Source organism: Seriola aureovittata, chromosome 10 (assembly GCF_021018895.1).
Source record: "Seriola aureovittata isolate HTS-2021-v1 ecotype China chromosome 10, ASM2101889v1, whole genome shotgun sequence".
Classification (NCBI taxonomy): domain Eukaryota; kingdom Metazoa; phylum Chordata; class Actinopteri; order Carangiformes; family Carangidae; genus Seriola; species Seriola aureovittata.
Genome location: NC_079373.1, coordinates 3,179,730 through 3,197,462, shown reverse-complemented (window position 1 = coordinate 3,197,462; position 17,733 = coordinate 3,179,730). Strand labels below are relative to the sequence as shown.

The window sequence follows — 17,733 nt, the reverse complement described above, 5'->3', positions numbered from 1 at the left end:
ATCATAATGTTCTGCAAAATCACTTCTGGCCATTGTTTAACACTGTAACTCAGGAAGGAGAGACTGTGACCATATTTCCTGCAGCTCGGCTGGTTGGTGGAGGAAACAAACATGAGGTGGTGATTCTAAATATATCTTTATGTTCAACACTGTGGCGTCTGAATTGTGTGTAATTGTGACCTGAAAAAAAACAAAAAAAAAACAGGCGACCGACCTTCTCTTTATCAAAATAGTTTATTTAGAAGGCTGTTGTCACAAAAGCAAGACATATCTTGTCTCTAAATGTCCCCGTTCCACCTCTCATACTCCTCCAACTAAAAATGTGACACAAATAAAACATTGGTTTATCACTTGAGAAGAGCTAAGAAGAAAAACAAAATGCTGCAGATTTAAAAAAAAAAAAGAAAAAAAAGAATAAGCAATATTTCACATCACTATTGTCTATAATCATACGGTTAAAAGAATGTGATGACTGGCTATTATTGTACAAGGTGAGACAGTGAACACTGCCCTAAAACACAGAATGCAGATGAGTCATTGGTTAAAGAGTGGCCCACTGTGAACAAAGCATGGGCTCATGATTGCTTACAGGGGCCAGATACTGATGCTCAAGAACTTGTGGATTTATACAAAGAAATGTTGTGAAGCCCTGTCGGCCGTCAGTACCCTGTAGAGCTGACTCAACAGTCAATCCACTCCACACAGAGGAAACTAAAGCAAAGATGTGAGAGAACAAGACAATAAAAGGGGGGCAGAGTAAGACAGACAGAAGTAGTAGAATCAATGTGTATAAATCTGCTTTTCATCACACCACATGAGGAAGATGCTTCCATTTCACTGGAGGAACAGAGATCAAAGTGCACCTCACTACGCTTCTGTTTCCGTGAAGTCTACACAGAGTACACTCCATTCCTGAGACGTCCCCCCCTCACCAAATACCCCCGTGTTCCCTCCTGTTTCTCGCTGATGAGGTAAACTGCAGCCAGACATTCAAGGACTTTTAAGGGGAGCAAAAGTCAGGCATATGGGAGTGAACGACGCTCTAGAATGAAGCAGAGCCAAACCTCTCTGAAGGCAAACAAGCAGAAGATGGTTTTTGTGGCAGCATGAACCATACAACATTTTTACACATCCACTGACAGCAGGGGGAAAAACGCTCCGTCCCATGACCCTCACTGTTGTCCCAGCTCAGGAGGCAGGTAAACAGGCGAGGAGCGGGCTTCCTTCTATTTGGCGGGGATCTTTGCTCGCTTCCGAGCGATGGCGTCTTCCACAGCCTTCAGCTGTTTCAGCAACTCCTCACGGCGGGACAGTGTGTTGCTGGGTTTGTTGGAGCCTGACCCTGAGCTGGAGCCTGAACCGGCCGCTGAAGCAGAGCCGGGGGTGGCTGGCTTGCCTGATGGCGCCGTTGGGGCTTTCCCAGATGACTTGGGGGCTGGTGACAGAGGACGTTTTCTGAGAAAAACAAATAAGAGTATTCTGGTCAGTTGCTACAAGCTGATAGTGTGACATGAAGAAGAAAAAGAGAAAATCCCCCCCAGTATGAAAGCAGCAACAAAAAGAATGAGCTGCTGTAATCATCAGCTGTGGGGACGAGAGTGTTCGTCTTCTTATTGTATTACCTGTATTCAGTTACATCATTTAAGGCAGTGGTTCTCAAAGTGGGGTCCCCCAGGACCCCCAGGGGTCCTTGACGGGGTTCCTGGGGGTCCCCAGCCAAAATTGGGGAAAATAAAACAATAAATATAAAATAAAACGTAATAAAATGGGGGACCCTGTGGCGCCCTGGTGGCTCACGTGGTAGAGCGCATACCATATAGGCTCACTCCGAACACTGAAGGCTACACAAAAAAACCCTAAAGAAAAGTGCTTACACTAATTCATTGTGAAAGAGCAACAAAAAATGGGGAAGCTGCAACTCAAGTCACGTTGCATTTGGCTCACAGATGGTCAGTACAGTCTGTAGGTGCGCTTGTGTGTAGGAATACGGTAGTTCAGCGGCGGAAAAATGTAGTGCCAAAAGAAAGTGCTGCTTTCATGTGAAGATAAAGCGCTGAAAATATTCTATATGAAGTGTACATTTAAAAAGATACTGGATTTTGCCGGTGGATGTTTTTAAAAGTCTTTAAAAAATGTTTTTTCTTGTGGCCCCCGTGCACAGCAACGCATCTCAATGCCACTCTGCCAGGTGCTCCTGGTCAGGTTTCCTGACTGGGACTATTCATGAGCACCTCACGCAACCCCACGTCAAATAAACTGAACTATCCCTTTAAGGCCCAATGTGCATCGAGAAAAATATCCCCCCCACCATCACACCAACACCAGCCTGGACTGTTGACACAAGGCAGGTTGGTCCATGGATTCAGATTCTGACCTGACCATCTGCTGCCTCAGCACAAATCTACATCCATCAGACCAGGTTTTTGGTGACAGGAAGTGGAACCTGACGTGGTCTTCTGCTGTTGTAGTCCATCCACCTCAAGGTTGGACATGTTCTACTTTCTAAAATTCTTTTCTGCTCACCTCAGTTGTAAAAAGTGGTTATCTGTAAAAACTCAAATCAGCCGTCTAACACCAACAACCATGTCACGGTCAAAGTCACTGAGATCACATCTTTTCCTCATTCTGATGTTTGATGAACATTAACTGAAACTCCTGACCTGGGGGATGACCATTGCTGCCAATATCACAGCACCCAAATAACTAAGGATGAGTCATTTCAATTGTTCATATTTTGTTTATCCTCTGTACTTGATATTTGAACACTTTCTGAGCCCTGTCACAGAGCACCTGTTTCATATTGGGAATTTTGCTCGAGAGCCAGAGAATGACACGTGCAGAGATAGTGTAATACCGACGTGCTTCCACCTCTGTGACATCCTCATTTTGGCAAAGCACTTGTGGTCAGAAAAAACTTCATGATCTGAAATCCCTGCTGTGTCTGGCCTGAGTCAACATGATCGCTGCCGGTGATAAGAGCCATACGTCACAAAGGAAAGTTGACTTCAGAATTTCCACACTTCCAGCTGAATACCCATTTTTACGACTGTTGACTTCTGTTGTTGTGTGATACAGTGTTAAACGATGAATATCACGGTCACACACCAATAACAAGCAGACATTTGCACCAACCTGTCTCCGTGGGGGGGCAAGGGTCGCGGCCCTTGGCCTCTGGGCCGATCCATTCGAGGGGAGAGTGGGGGTCGGCCAGGTATCCTTTTATCACGGCCTGAAAACACCAGTGTGAGAGTTAATGAAGCTGTTAGGACTGAAGTGTTGGTTCATTCAACCCACATTACTGTGGTTCTTCTCTCTTAAAGGCTGTTTAAGTTTTCATAAAATGTCTCAACTTCCACTTAAATAGGGATGTGGGCTTGTGACAGAAATGAAATGACAGAATGGACATTGATATTTAACAACACAGTACTTTCAAATCCGAAACGGAACAAGAAGTAATGAAACCATAGAGACCTCTGTGGCTGCTTGTGAATCGAGCTACACACAGTGGTTCATAACGTGGTACAACTGAACCAAACAGTGAATGTGTGGAACCTGAAATCAAAACAATGAGCTAAAAGAGGCTGAAAAGCTCAGCAGTGCTGAACAGCTGTGTTTCTATACAGCATGATTTCAGCAGTAAGAGGGACATTTTTACATTTCAACTTTGTCTGATTTAAATCAAAGACATTGAAGTGATAGTTCGGGTTATTTGACGTCAGGTTGTGTGAGGTACTTATCCACAGTCAGTGTATTAGCTACAGTAGATTCAGATCAGCGCCATCATAGTTTGGAGAAGCAGCAGGAGAAGCTGAGTGATGAGCTGCTGTGGACGGGGTTAGCCACAAAAATGTATTTTATCCACTTAAAAATACCCAAAGAATAAAACTAATATTAGTTTAATAGTTCACTTTGTTTTGAATATTTTCACAACTTTATCTGGCGTCAAACAGCCCTTTGAAAAAGGACATTTAGGGAAAAAGGACATTTTGGGAACACCTAAACTACCGTATTATTACGCAGATCAGCTGTTTGAGTCAGACAGAGCTTAGTGTAGGTGCGCTTGTGCGTAGGAATATGGTAGTTCAACAGTTGAAAAATGTAGTTCCATAGGGCTGTTTGACAGCAGATAAAGTGTTGGGAATATTCAAAATATAGTGTTCACTTAAACTGATATTAGTTTTTTCTGTGGGCATTTGGCTAAAACAGGTTTTTCTGCTGAGCCCATCCACAGCAGCTCATCACTCAGCTTCTGTGCTGGTGCTCCTGCTGGGAACTAGGCCTGCATGATATGAGGAACATTTGTGATGACGATGTGACTTACAATAAATAAACGAATATTGAGGTGTGCATATACAGTTTTTCTCAGTGAAGCTGAATGAAGAACATAGACAAAGATCACTATCGGTCATCTCTCTGCTGCAGGTAACTGTAACTGGTAGCTGTTACAAAAGTTTGTGGTAAATGAAGCTGCAGTCTCCACACAGAAAGTTCACTATTAGCTTAATGTTAGCGCACTGCGCTCGTGTAAAAAACTTTTCTACATGTATAAAGCTTGTTGAACAGGTGGTATGATGAAGGACGCTCAAATATCATGTCTCTGTTCATTTGCTGCTTAATGAATATAGCTAAAGATGCAGATGTGTCATCAGCATAACTTTAATTACACACATTGTGTTGTTGAATAACCAGAGATCAGGAATGTAACAATTAAATAATAATGAAGTTACTCTTGTGGGAGGACCCACATTATATTATATCAACTTTGTTGCCAGGAAACTAGGGCTGAACAATTAAACAAAATACAATTGAAACAGCAATATAGTCAAGTGCAATATCCAACACCTATCCAATAATTACTTAATAAAAGGTAAACTGTGTCATGACATCAATAATAAATGTAGCATTAAAGAGATGCCCCCAGCCTTCGAATCATATTCTCCATACGTAAGGGAACAAGCTCGATTGGTGGAGACTTTTTTTTCAGTGAAAATTTTATGCAAAAATTACCATGCCTACTAAAATTGTGACTTATTGCAATTTCAATATCTGTGAAAATAATGTCAATATGATTTTTTTTTTATTATCATATTAGCCCTACTGAAAAACACATGTTGACCGTTGAGGTGGGGGAAAACTGAACCAGATAACGGACTGCACAAACATTTCCAACAGTTATAAAATGGTCACAGCGTTGGCTTTAACAGGTCATTCTAAAATCATTTACCCTGATAAGAGCTGTTACATGTGTGTAAGGATGGAAACACAATTGACTTTTTTCTAATGTGGGCTGATGAAACAACACTTCCTCTTCATAGCAGGATTAAAACTTCACCTTCACCACAGGTTGTCATGGTGGAGAAAGCAGGAGGATAGTGGGTTTAAGATGATCCCTATTGTCTGTTTCAGGCAGCTGTTAAAAATGTTTATTACAGGATGAAACTGAAGGCTCTCTTTTCTTGTGACACATTCAGATGCATCATCATGGACCTCATCTTTGTTAATAATTCAGGAAACATTATCTGAATATTTTTGCTGGAGATGCAACTAATTACTTTCATTATCAATGAATCTAAAAAAGATTTATTCAGATTTGTTCAGTCAATAAAAAGTTAAATAAATAAATGACAATAAAACTAATATGGTATTTAATTTATAGTGAAATAAACAGAAAAACAAGCTGTCACAATTAAGGAGCTGAAACCAGTGTTTGACATATTGAACTGATAAAATAAAATGACACAGCAATGATTACACCTTGCAGAGTGATTTTCTGTTGACTGACTGATTAATCAAACAACGTTTTCAGCGTGAACAACCAATAAAACCAATAAATACCAATAAACCTTTTCCAGTTATACGTCTGTGGAATATGTCCAAAATGTCACATCAGAATTAATTCAGATTAAAGGTGTCCCACGGATACTGTAACTATGCAAACTGCATTAAATCCATCACGTCAGAGATGGACAAGACGCAGTAACATTCCCATATACTGGTCTAGCTCTGGTGTCTGTGTCTGTGTGTGTGTGTGTGTGTGAGAAAAAGTGTGTGTGCTGTTAGTCAGCACAGTTTCTCACCTCTGTCTGGAGACATGGCCATCCTCTTGCTGGCGGGAGAACCTGGCCTGTCTTTGTCTGAAGGCAGGTATCTCTTCCTGTTGCCTTTATCTCCCTGCTGCCGGAGATAAACACAATATATAGAATTAAATAAAAAATAAATAAATAAAAAAATCATCCACACAATTCGAATTTCTGCTTCAAGTAATCAGGATGTAGATTTACACACTGCTTTTTGGAGGAGCTGTGCACATTGTTTCATGCAAGTATGGAATTACATTGGCTGAGTGGAGGGAAACTTTAAGAGAATAGAATTTAAAAGAATAGTTTGGCATTTTGGCAAATATGAAAATTAGCATTATTTTTAATAGAGCGAAGAGAACATTGATCACGTTCATGATTTTACTCTAAACATGAAGTCAGAAGTGTGAGTCAAATACTTAGTAAAACAAGCATACAGAGTAGAAACAGGGGAAACAGCCAGTCTGGCTCTGACAAAGGCAACAAAAGCCACTTACCAGCACATCTAAAACTCACTAATTAACATGTTATATGTGGTTTGCTCAATTCTTCTACTTCTACTGGTAGGTGAGAAAATACAGTTTTTGTGATTTGGGTGAACAGATCCTTAAAAAATGAGATGAAGAGCAATAGTAACCTTGTTGAGGAGGGTGAGTTTGATGTCTTTGTGGGATCCTGAACCTCCGTAGCTTCCAGGGGGGCCCATGGCACCAGGTGGGGGATGTACAGGGTGGCCACCCCTGCTACCAGGTCCCGATCTGGGCACAGGGTTGCCTCCTCTAGGTGGGGCACCAGATGGGTCGATCTTCCTGCGATCCTCCCTGAAGGGTTCATCTTTCTTTGATGGTCTCTCTGTGATGAGGACAGGGAAACATGGGAACCGATTAACTGAGACTTGGCCATTATTTGAATTCCAGCTTCTACATGAGAGTTTATGGTTTGTATGTGATGCTGTTGTGTATCAGTCTGTGTCATGTGTCCTGTGTGCCTGCTGCACAGGGACTGTGTCCCATACTAACCCCTGTTCTTGTCTCTTCCATGTGGAGGCCTTTCCCGCACAGCTCCTCGCTCCTTGCGGGGGTGATTTGGTGTCGGCGAGCGGGAGCTAGCTGAGGACACCGGGCTGGCCAGGTCAGCGTACATGTCATCCGAGTCTGCGCTACGCACAGAGCTGCTGCTGGACGACGCTGATGACACCGACGACACGCTGCTCACACTCAGCGATCTGTGGCAGAAGATGACAGCTCGACTGTGAGGTGCTGATTCTCAGTCACATAGGGAAGATAACAGCAGTGCTTCTGACTGAGTGCTGTGTATACACAACACACACCCACACACACACACACAGAATAATAAGTATCATCACCTGGATTTCCTGGATGGTTTCCAAACAGACATCACATGAAGAAGAGAAAGAGAAGAACAGAAAATGAAACCACGTTAGGCTGCAGCCAACTATAAATGGAAATATATAAATGTTTTCCTTGACAACTGCTCATCTGACTGACTTCAAACTTGGCGGCATATTGCTAAGGACCAAGGAAATGCAATGTGGACTGTGAAAGTTTTTGGATGAGTGGTTGTTGAGAAAGTTCAAACATCGCTTTTCTACATTCTACAGGTAGAACTTCACTAAAATTTACAGCACGCACATGCCATTGGGTGTTACGCCACTTTCATAGTGTAACACTGCATTTAATATGCATTTTACTTCCAAAAAAAGTCATTTGAGTGCATCTATTCAAATGCAGTGTTTACAGATCTGAGGGTAGTGGCAATGAATCCAACACCACAGCTTATAAACTGTGTGCAGAGTTTTTTTTTTCCTGCTGGCTCTGTGCACAGCGACACATCGTTCTGCTAGTGGCTCCTGGCCGCCTCTCCTAACTGGCAGCGCGCTGATCTGAATCTACTGCAGGTAACACACTGACTATGCAGCTAGCCCTGGTTGGTCCCAGCTCAGGCTGTCCTGCCTGCTGATAGGTCTCTTGTCCCAAAGACGAACTGTAACTCCACTGTCTTGGACTGCAGTTGGTGAAAGTTGTTCTTGGTCTGCTCAGGTGGAAAACTGCTACATGTAGCTCTATGCAAAGCTCACCAAGGATGCAGAGCAGAATAAAGACTTTTTTTCTCCAGCTACAGTTAGCGGGCTAGCTGTTTAACAGTTAACAATGGGCTGGTTAGCAGTGACTGAACTTGTAAAATTAATTATCTAAATATAGAAAACCTTTAATGACGCGATCTGTAAAATTCATCTGAAAAGTAGGCCATACGCAAAGTAAGATCGTCCATGATATAAATCATCAGATCATCCGCCAGTAAGTGAAATTGCAGACAACCCTACAGATTGTCATCATCATCTGCAAGTATGTGTTCATTTAAAGTTACATTATGTGCCAACATGCTCTATATCTCCAGTTATTGTTAACGTGCCATAGTAATGTCAATCAAAAAAACACTCAATTTTCAAGACATACGCCTATTATATTAAATACGCATGTTCACAACTGTATGCAATAAACAATGATAAATCACACTTCTTATTTTTCCATTTAATTATTTCTTTGCATAAATAAATGGAGTGTGTTGTCTCTGACATCTCTTTCAAAAAGTTTTTTGGCAAACTGCAGTTGTGATGACAATGAAAATCTTCACATGGGCAAGTACCTGGATTTTCTGGATCCAGAGCGCGAGCGTGAGAGGGAGTTGGACGAGGATCTGGATCTGGAGCTAGAACCAGTATAACTGCTACCAGTTCCACTGACACTCCCACTCACAGTTCGCCTGGAAGAAAGAGGGAAAGAACTGAGAACAAAGTTGAGAACCAAGCAGGTTGTGTGAACTAACCAGCTCCTTGTTCAGCAATTATATAAGCTTATTAAAAAACAATACAAACTCAAAACCAAAGAAATGCAAGGTATCAAATGATTCTTAGTGGGCATTTTTAAGTGGCTAAAACATGTTTTTTCTGCTGACCAGAGATGCTCATAGTACAAGTACAAGTCAAGTCTCTTATGGCTGTATTAAGCATTCTGTTCCCTGCTGCTGCCATAAGGTAACAAACAGAGGAGAACCACGTAGCAAACAGAGGAGAACAACATATCAGAAAGAACAACCAGCACATTAAGCTGTGGATCTTTTCCCTCTGTATAAATTAATAGCTTTAGAGATTAGAGTTCAGACTGGACAGTGCAGCAGTAAATACAACACCAGACCTCTCTTCATTATAGTAGTTTTTCTCCTTCACTGGATTTTTCTGTAGTAAAATTCTGTCATTGTGAGCTGATCAAATACTTTCAAGACTTTAATTACTTAGAATTTCTGAGGAAGCAAGAGCAGAAAATAAAGCTATTTAACAGTATACCTCTAAATAAACTCTAGTCTGCTCCACTGGTCTGATCACCACACACACCACCTGTGAGGCCTATGAGCCCTATGAGGAAATGACGTCCCACACATCAGACATTTCATCATGTTAATGCGCCAAAAAATAAAACATTAAGACTGTTCAAGAGTCCCAAATCTAGAGTTCAAGTCAAGTCTCAAGTCGCTGTGCGACTTTATTGCGACTTGAGTCTGAGTCGCAAACTTCAGTCCCCATCTCATCTGCTGACCGCGTCCACAGCAGCTCATCACTTAGCTTCTGTGTCAGTATTTGTGTCTTTTTCTCCAAACTGAGAGCACACCGATCCAAATCTATAGCAGGTAATACACTGACTATAAATAAGTACCTCACACAACCCCATGTGAAATAACCATAGTTCATGGAGACTCTGTCTTACTTTGATTTGTGGAAATAATTATGCTGTAATTTATGGAACTACAATTCCCATGTTTCCAGGATGCAAACAATAATATTGTCACCATTTAAAGTATGCATGTGAGGCGTTTTAGGGACATCTGTAAATTGCAGCCACAGACACTGAGTTAGAAAATGCACGAGTCTCTGCCTGCATTTTGGTCACATGCAAGTAAATTCTCAACCTGTAGGAAACACTGAAAGAAGAGCGCCCTGTCAGTGTTGGAGAGGGAGAATGAAGGCTTCAGTAATATAGTGAATACACCACAGGATCCTGTAAGCACTTTTATTTATTTTTTTAATGATGTAGTATTAATAAGAATTGTAATAATAATTCCTTTGCTCAGACAGCACAAAAAGTAGTTTTGATGTGGCATGATGCTATGATGTTGGATGTTACATGTATCATGATACATATTGTATCACCAGATCCTTACCAATACACAGCCCTACTCCAATTGCTCAAGAGGAAACCTGAGGCTGGCTCTAAACAGTGGTCAACTGTGGGTTTACATGCAGGCCAGAGCCACGTGGGCTGCCTCCATAAACCTCCTTATCAGGGAATGCTGGCCAAATGGCATTTCACCATAACCCACATGGTAGGCTGAAACTGCGGCCAAATAAAACTTAATGGTGGGAAATGTCCGTGATTGGTCATGACAGAAAGTGCTCCCCAACATGACATACCAAGGTTTGAGAGAGACAAAACAACAAACTTAATGGTCTTTTCATATCAACACCATGTTACAACGACAGGCCTTCCTATCAGGTCAGTGAGTAAGTTTACAGGCGCTCCAGTATCCCTTTATAAAACATATCCTGGTTTTGATCATATCGTATTTGGGATATGACTTCTCCAGGGAACTTAGAGACACCTGGTTGTTCATATCTGTTTACACGATTCTGACAGGATCCACATTTCAAATCTGATGAGTTTTATAATATATGAGTAGAGCATGTACATAGTTTATTTTCTGGTTGCTTTTACTCCTGCATCATATCTTTATTACAGAAGAGAGAAACCAACAGCAAATTTCATCCTCTACATTTCCAGTGTCAGACTTTGTATTTTAATCTGTCACAGTACTGGGACATTAATACAGACACTCACAATTTGGCTTATTTTAACGTCAGATGAGGCTACGTTGGAGAAGAACTTTTTTTTTTTTTTTTTTTTTTTAAGCTGATATTTTGAGTTGTCCTTATAAGAAAAAGCACAGGTGTAAGTAACGTCAACAATGGCTCAGTTCTATTCAAGTGTCCAAGTCACACGTACCACTGTTTAAGATATTGAGACTGAAGGAACTAAATCGAATCATTTATTTATGCTTGTGGTTTTCTAATTGTGACACATGAAAAATGCCTGTACCATCTTCAGTGTGTGTGCTTTTGGTTTGGCTCATTAGACTGATCTGATCTCAGTACTGTGTGAATGTACAAAGTGTACTTGCCTGGCATTTTAATTTTATTGCGCCACACGGGACACCTGTCCTTACATCTTTACCATTCTTTAACCACGCTACTGACTAGCTAACCAGCACGCAGCCACACACCCAACTGAAGTATGGGAGTGCTGGGCCATGGTCATCCCACACCTTAATGGAACAACATACAAAGACACTGCAGCCATCTCCTCAAACATATTCAAAATGTTACTCCATCCTGCTGCCCCCAGGTAGTATCTAGTATCTAATCTATAGTCTGAGAAGTAGTTTACCAACAGAATAAACAGGTGTTGGAACTGGTTTTCCTGGATATTTTCCATGCTGCCCACACTTACACCTACACACACAGATGAAAGTAGTCTCACAAACTCTCACTGTTATTCCCTGCCCTTTAACTGCTCTTCCTCTCTGGCTGATGTTGCTCTCTGTCACACACGCGCACAAACAATGTGCACAAAACTCACCGAATTAGTGGAGTGTTTCCTCAAGCCATCCACCCACTACCTCGCCCACACACACAATACCTTTGGTCTTTCCTCCTAAGCACAGCTGGGTGATACAACTGCAGTATCACTCATGCCACACACAAACTCACAAATATGTAAATGTGTTTGGAAACACATTTGCTCTGCCTGATGCAATTTTATTACTTCATCCACTGTTGGCATATTTTCTTGCAAATACAAACTGGGTAAACAAACCAGAGGCAGGCCACATTCTCCCACTCACATGTACACACCCGAAACCCAAAAGACCAGCAAATAATCTTATTTTGTGTATATAAAAAAGCTTTTTTTTTTAGGGCTAATTTAGATAGAAACAAAAAAACATGTATACACAGTACACAATGGTCGGGATGGGTACCGAAACCCGGTATTAAACGGGCTCTGCGGCTACATTTTCAAAGGCCGTAGCATCGATAAGCTTTGACGTTATCGGTTCTACTCTCAGTGCTGGAGAAATTAGGAAAATAGATTTCCTCTCGATCTCTCTCCGAAAATGGAGAGAAATAAACTTTCAAATGTGTGGTCTTTTTTACGCAAGGGTGGAAATTTCCAGTGAAACTCAGGGTTTATTGATGAGTGGGATGTCAAACTACTGCACAGTAGAAATACTGTCAAAGGAAAAGTCCTGTAGTAAATCACTGTGTATTACATTTCCATTATTACAAAATCAGTCTATAATAGTGATTGATTCAGTGCTGTTGAAGTTTGCTACTCAAGAATGTTAATTCTGTTCCTAAAATTTTTTTTTCTTACAAAATAACAAAAAGCACTGATAAGAGTGCTGTTTAAGTACCGGATCGATAAGCAGCATCGATAAAAGTAGCAGTACCATTAAAATCTTAACGGCACCCATCCCCACACTGGTCTATAAAAAGAAAATGATGCAAAATATGCTTCTAACAAAACAAACAACACAACCAGATCAACTGGTTAAATAGCTTGTATCCAATTATGTCAATATTTCTTTTAAATGTAAAATTTGAAGACTGATTCATAAACACTGGTCCTACTGCTTCCCTTCTTTTCTCCAGAGTTGTACTTTTTACACTTGGCATGAGACTGACATTGCGTGAGGGCCGGGTTCACGCTGGACAGGTCACCAGTCTATCAAAGGGCTGACATATAAAGACAAACAACCATTCATGTGCACATTTGAACCTATGACCAAGAAACCGAGTGCAAATTCAACCAAGAAGCAGTGTCAACGTTCATCATATTAACGCCTCTCCAGGTGACCTATGGAAGTAGCCTCTAACAGAGCCTTGTGCCTGTATGAATGGCAGTTGAGGTGATTGAAATGATTCGAAAACAACATGCAGCCACATCAGCTTTTCCAAATGGTTCTCATAAACACCTAATCCACATCCTGAGTGAAAGTTGAAGAAACCAGACAGTCAATTGTAGTTTTAAACTGTTCTGTTTAGTCAGAACATGACAAACACTTGCCAAACAGCAGAACATTACAAACTCTGAGGTACAAACATTCAGAATTTGATCTTTGAAAATCAAAATCCTTTTCAGTCCTTTTTACTCAACAAAGTGAATAGAAAATTAAGTTCTGCGGTGTGATACAACACACATGTAACATGATCAGCTGCAAAATAAATAAAAAAATAAAAAGAAGATTTGCACAGGGTACAGGCCGAGGGTGCGCTAACACTCGTTTGGCCCTGTAATTTCTTACTTTCTGTGTGTTCTAACGGCTGATATTGTTTCAAATGATGGAACAGGTTTGTGGTGTTGCCTGTCTTTGATGGAGCGTGTCTCCGGCACAGTGTGCAGTGCACATTGCTCTGTTTTTTGTTGGACTGTAAACAGCCAAATTATCTCTAAACTACTGAAGTTGAGTGGCCTCTCTTGTCGACGTTATCTTCGTCCTCCGAGCTGCGTTCTGCTCTTTCTGCCTTATTTGCTTACTCCGCTCCAACTTCAAGCCCGTCATATTCTGCGTGCGTCTGAAAATAATATCACGTGCTGGCCTGTATTTACACCTCTCACCATGCATCCTAACTTGTGCAATGCAGACCTCTATTCCTGCGACATGATTGGCCGTTCATGATTAATTTGTGGGTGTGCTATAAGCATTAATAATATTCAACATTTATCGAACATTTTTTATGTTTCTATCGTGTTAAATTATTTCATTTAATAATATAATTATTACTATCGTTTTATTGCCCAGCCCTAGTTGAGACACTTATACAGTTAATATCCATATGGTGGTGATGGAGTTTGTCTTTCAATGTATGTGTGTGTACACAATCATACATATACACAACCTAACAGTTTACACTTGAGGTTTTATCGCAGTTTACAAAGTCCCCTTTACTCTGTTTTTTGGTTTCTAAAAATGACCCAAAACGTAAACTGTGTTTATTTAATTTTGTGAAAACCGTAATAGTCCTCAAAATATCAATTTAACCCAAAGGAGTCTCAAGACTTGTGTCCCGTTTATTGTTCCACCATTTTTGATGCGGCAGTAGAGCTCCAAAGAGGTGTGGGTTTGGTCGTCTCCCCATTCATTCTCTATGGGAATTTCTTTTGCCTTTTATCTCCATTAACGTCACCATTGTTACTCAAATCACTAAGAAAAGTCATAGCACACCATTCCCGATCAAGCTGCATGTATTGATATATACGTATATATTGTCTGAGTTTTCTCAAAGCGGCATGACTGGTTACGTGCCAAAATTTCGTTACGGAAGATGAAGTCGAATAACTAAAAAGGGCACTGCAAAAATCTAATCTGGAATAAAATTTTCAGTGAAGTCTGACCTAGTAGCGGATAATACAAAATGTATGTATCAATGCATTATGAGTTTTTTTTTTTAACAGCACTAGTCCTATTGCCACAAAATGAACCAGGAGCTTGAAGGTGAGACACCTACCTCCGAGGAGGATGCTGCTGTCGTTCTTTCCGCCTTCCCTCCCTCGGGTTGGGAGGCTTTCCAGGTTCTCGTGGTGGCAGGGGTCTTCCCGCTCCACTACCACTAGCCCCGCCACCCGCGCCTCCAGCCTCCCGTGGATTGGTGGGAGGCTTCCCTCCCTCTAGCATGGGTTTGGAAGGCCTGCCCTGCGGTCCACCAGGTGGAGGAGGACTGGGAGCTTTCTTCATGGGAGGCTTGTCCCTGCGTGGGGGAGGCATGGCACCCGGCTTCAGCGGTACTCTTAGAGAGGGAAAAGACACTCATTGTTTTTCAAGCGTGTAGACAGTGACAGAAAGAATGCTCTAGCTAATGATCAATAAATAATAATCAGTAAACAGGCATGATGCAATATTATGCTGGATAATTGATTGATGATTTAAACTGGTGCAAGTGATTAAGATTTACCCTTTAGCTAACATAGGAGAAAGTTCTGGTTTGTTCTTTGCATTCCTCAGTGCCGTTGGGCTCGAAGAGGGAGATGTGGAGAATGACCGAGACCTAGAAATCAACAGTAAAGTTGTCATGAAAGTGTCATCATGCAGTTTAATTTTAAGATTAGATCACATCACACAAGTATTCTATGATTTTATAATGTTGCTTTGTGTCATTCAGAAAAGTTCAAGAATTGTGCTTCGATGTGTTTCAAGGATAAGCAAAGTAAATGCTGCCTGAAAAAACTGTCCAGTTGAACGTTTTTTCAGGTAGATTTTGTTTTCTTCAAAGTGTATTTCCAAGACTCTATAATTACAGATCTCAGAAATGATGTTATCATCATTGAAGTTCATATTAAATCTAAATAAGTGCATAACTGTTTTGTTAGCAAAGAGCTGCTTATTTCCACATCCAATATTCACTTTCTTTTAGCCCAGTTTTTGCCTTCTACCATCTCATTAGAGAAATATCTGGCTCTTTAGCTGCTGAATGCCCCACTATGTTCACCTTGTATAGTTGTTTTAATACATTGGAACTCTGAACTTATGTAGACATTACCCGGAGGAGCTGTATGTGAGAATGCAAATGTCTGAATCAGTGGGACCGGATGTTAAATGGACTTTACCCTGCCAGCTCCCAGTACAAAGTGCGTCTAATGTCTGACTGAGCTGACGTGTGAACGAGCAAGTGGGCGCTTTGATGACATTTCTATCCTGCCTCTAGCATGCACTTACCCGGCACCACCCTTTGCCTGAACTACTCGCTTTCAGTAACAACAATTTTTTCTTTGTCTTTTCATTTTCCATAAATAGAACTGTCATATCAGCTTCTCAAAATTCAGCAGGTTGAAACCAGTGTTTGGCTTTGTTGTCAAATTCCCAGGTAACATTTACACAGTGACAGTGGCAGATTTGTTTTTATGTCAGTTAATGTGAACGTTATTTAGGTGTCCTTCCGTTTACATATAACATATTGTAGCTGAACAATCAATGTCAAAATAATCAGACATAGTATTATAAGGCTTTATTATTAGCAGCATTACACTAACAAATAAAGGCCAGCTGCTGATAAAGGCGGGTCAAAAACACTGAGGAGTACAGTGTTTCCTCTAGGATTTTTTTCAGCAGTGGGGGGGGGGGGGCAGGTTGCACCCAGGCTCATCTCTCTCTCCTGCACCTTCACCCAGCTCTCCCGCTGCTCTGCTCTCCTCCACTTTGTTTAACAACTCCTCCCTGTCTAATGTTACTTGTCTAATAAGATTACATTAAAAGTGTGAGTAACGTAACGCTAACAGCGTTATATAGTTTACACTCACATCACATCTGGTTACAAGTGTGAACATTAAAATACTATTTTTTACCTAACATCATCATTTACGAGTCAGTAAAAGGCTTATGATGCTACCTGACTAGCGTCTTCTTCATCTGTTGTCTTTCTCTTCTTAGAGAAGTATCTGAACAAGCTCATCTGAAAATGCAGTCAGCAGTTAATACATAATGACATGTAGATATTAGCTTAATGCTATCAATTAGTTTACCCAAGTTAGCGTCACTGAGTTGGCTTTTCTCTGGTAATTCGCTGCCTTATTCCTCACGACTACACTTCTCTGACTCTCACTGGTGCCTGACGTGATGTCACTTTCAAGGCCGCGCTCTCGCGAGTAATTAACTCCAACAGGATCCTCCAACCACCCCACTCCCTCCCTCCCTCCCCTCTCCTCCCCTCCCCCCGCTGTGGCGCTCATCATCACACAGGCTGTGCTGTGAAGGTGGAGAGATGTGGCGGTGGTGCATTTGCGACAATTAAAAAATGGCGTGGCGGCTATGATTTAGCTAAATGAATGTAGAGGAAACACTGGAGTAGTAATTACTTGCTCTACAAGAACATGGTAAATTCAGTACAATGTCCATTTCCACAGATTCCATCAGTGCAACACAGTCAAGTCATACCACTGTTGCTCTGTGTTTCTATGCCACACAAACACAGCTTATATTCACTGACTGTGTCCAATCATTTCAACTTGTATGTAGTTTTTCATGTTCTGTTAAGTTACTGATAATGAAACTTCTGCAGCAAGTGTGGGGTTTTATTGAGAGTAACTTTATGAAATAGTTTTGAAAATACTCTTGTTTGTACGGTGGCCCAGACGGGTCAACACAATGCAAAAGCCACAATACGAATGCAAAAGCCTGTCCTGTCAAATAAAAGCGTAAAATACCCAAATCCCAAATTGTTCCAGGTCGGGCATTTTATGCTTTTATTTGACAGGACAGTTTAGAGAGACAGAAAATACAGGGACAGAGAGAAGAGGAAAGACATGCAGCATGAAGTCCGGCCGGCCGGCCGGGAGTCAAACCACAGAGTCACTGCTCAGAAAATACTATGCACCCTAACCACTTGGCTACCACGACACTCTCAGTTGATTGTATTATTTTGACCTGGAAAGTTTCTGAAGCAGTTTGACAACTAAACGAAACATTGTTGCTAGGTAACTGATTAATGTCGCTAAGCTTTCACAAATGAGAAATGTTTTTCAACCTATTTATA

The 17,733-nt window shown here is 41.2% G+C and overlaps 1 protein-coding gene across 1 annotated transcript in view; it reads right to left on the bottom strand.

Annotated features, from left to right (window-relative positions):
* Positions 1-215: 215 nt before the first annotated feature.
* Positions 216-17,733, bottom strand: part of zc3h18 (zinc finger CCCH-type containing 18) — a 49,993-nt gene continuing 32,475 nt past the window's right edge. Inside the window, exons 12-20 of the mRNA XM_056387100.1 lie at positions 15,160-15,252; positions 14,716-14,994; positions 8,745-8,861; positions 7,444-7,452; positions 7,097-7,302; positions 6,715-6,929; positions 6,078-6,174; positions 3,133-3,229; positions 216-1,455 (exon numbers count right to left, since the gene is read on the bottom strand). Of these exons, the coding sequence (XP_056243075.1) occupies positions 1,227-1,455; positions 3,133-3,229; positions 6,078-6,174; positions 6,715-6,929; positions 7,097-7,302; positions 7,444-7,452; positions 8,745-8,861; positions 14,716-14,994; positions 15,160-15,252 (1,342 nt within the window). The 3' untranslated portion in view covers positions 216-1,226. The remainder of the gene's footprint in view (positions 1,456-3,132; positions 3,230-6,077; positions 6,175-6,714; positions 6,930-7,096; positions 7,303-7,443; positions 7,453-8,744; positions 8,862-14,715; positions 14,995-15,159; positions 15,253-17,733) is intronic.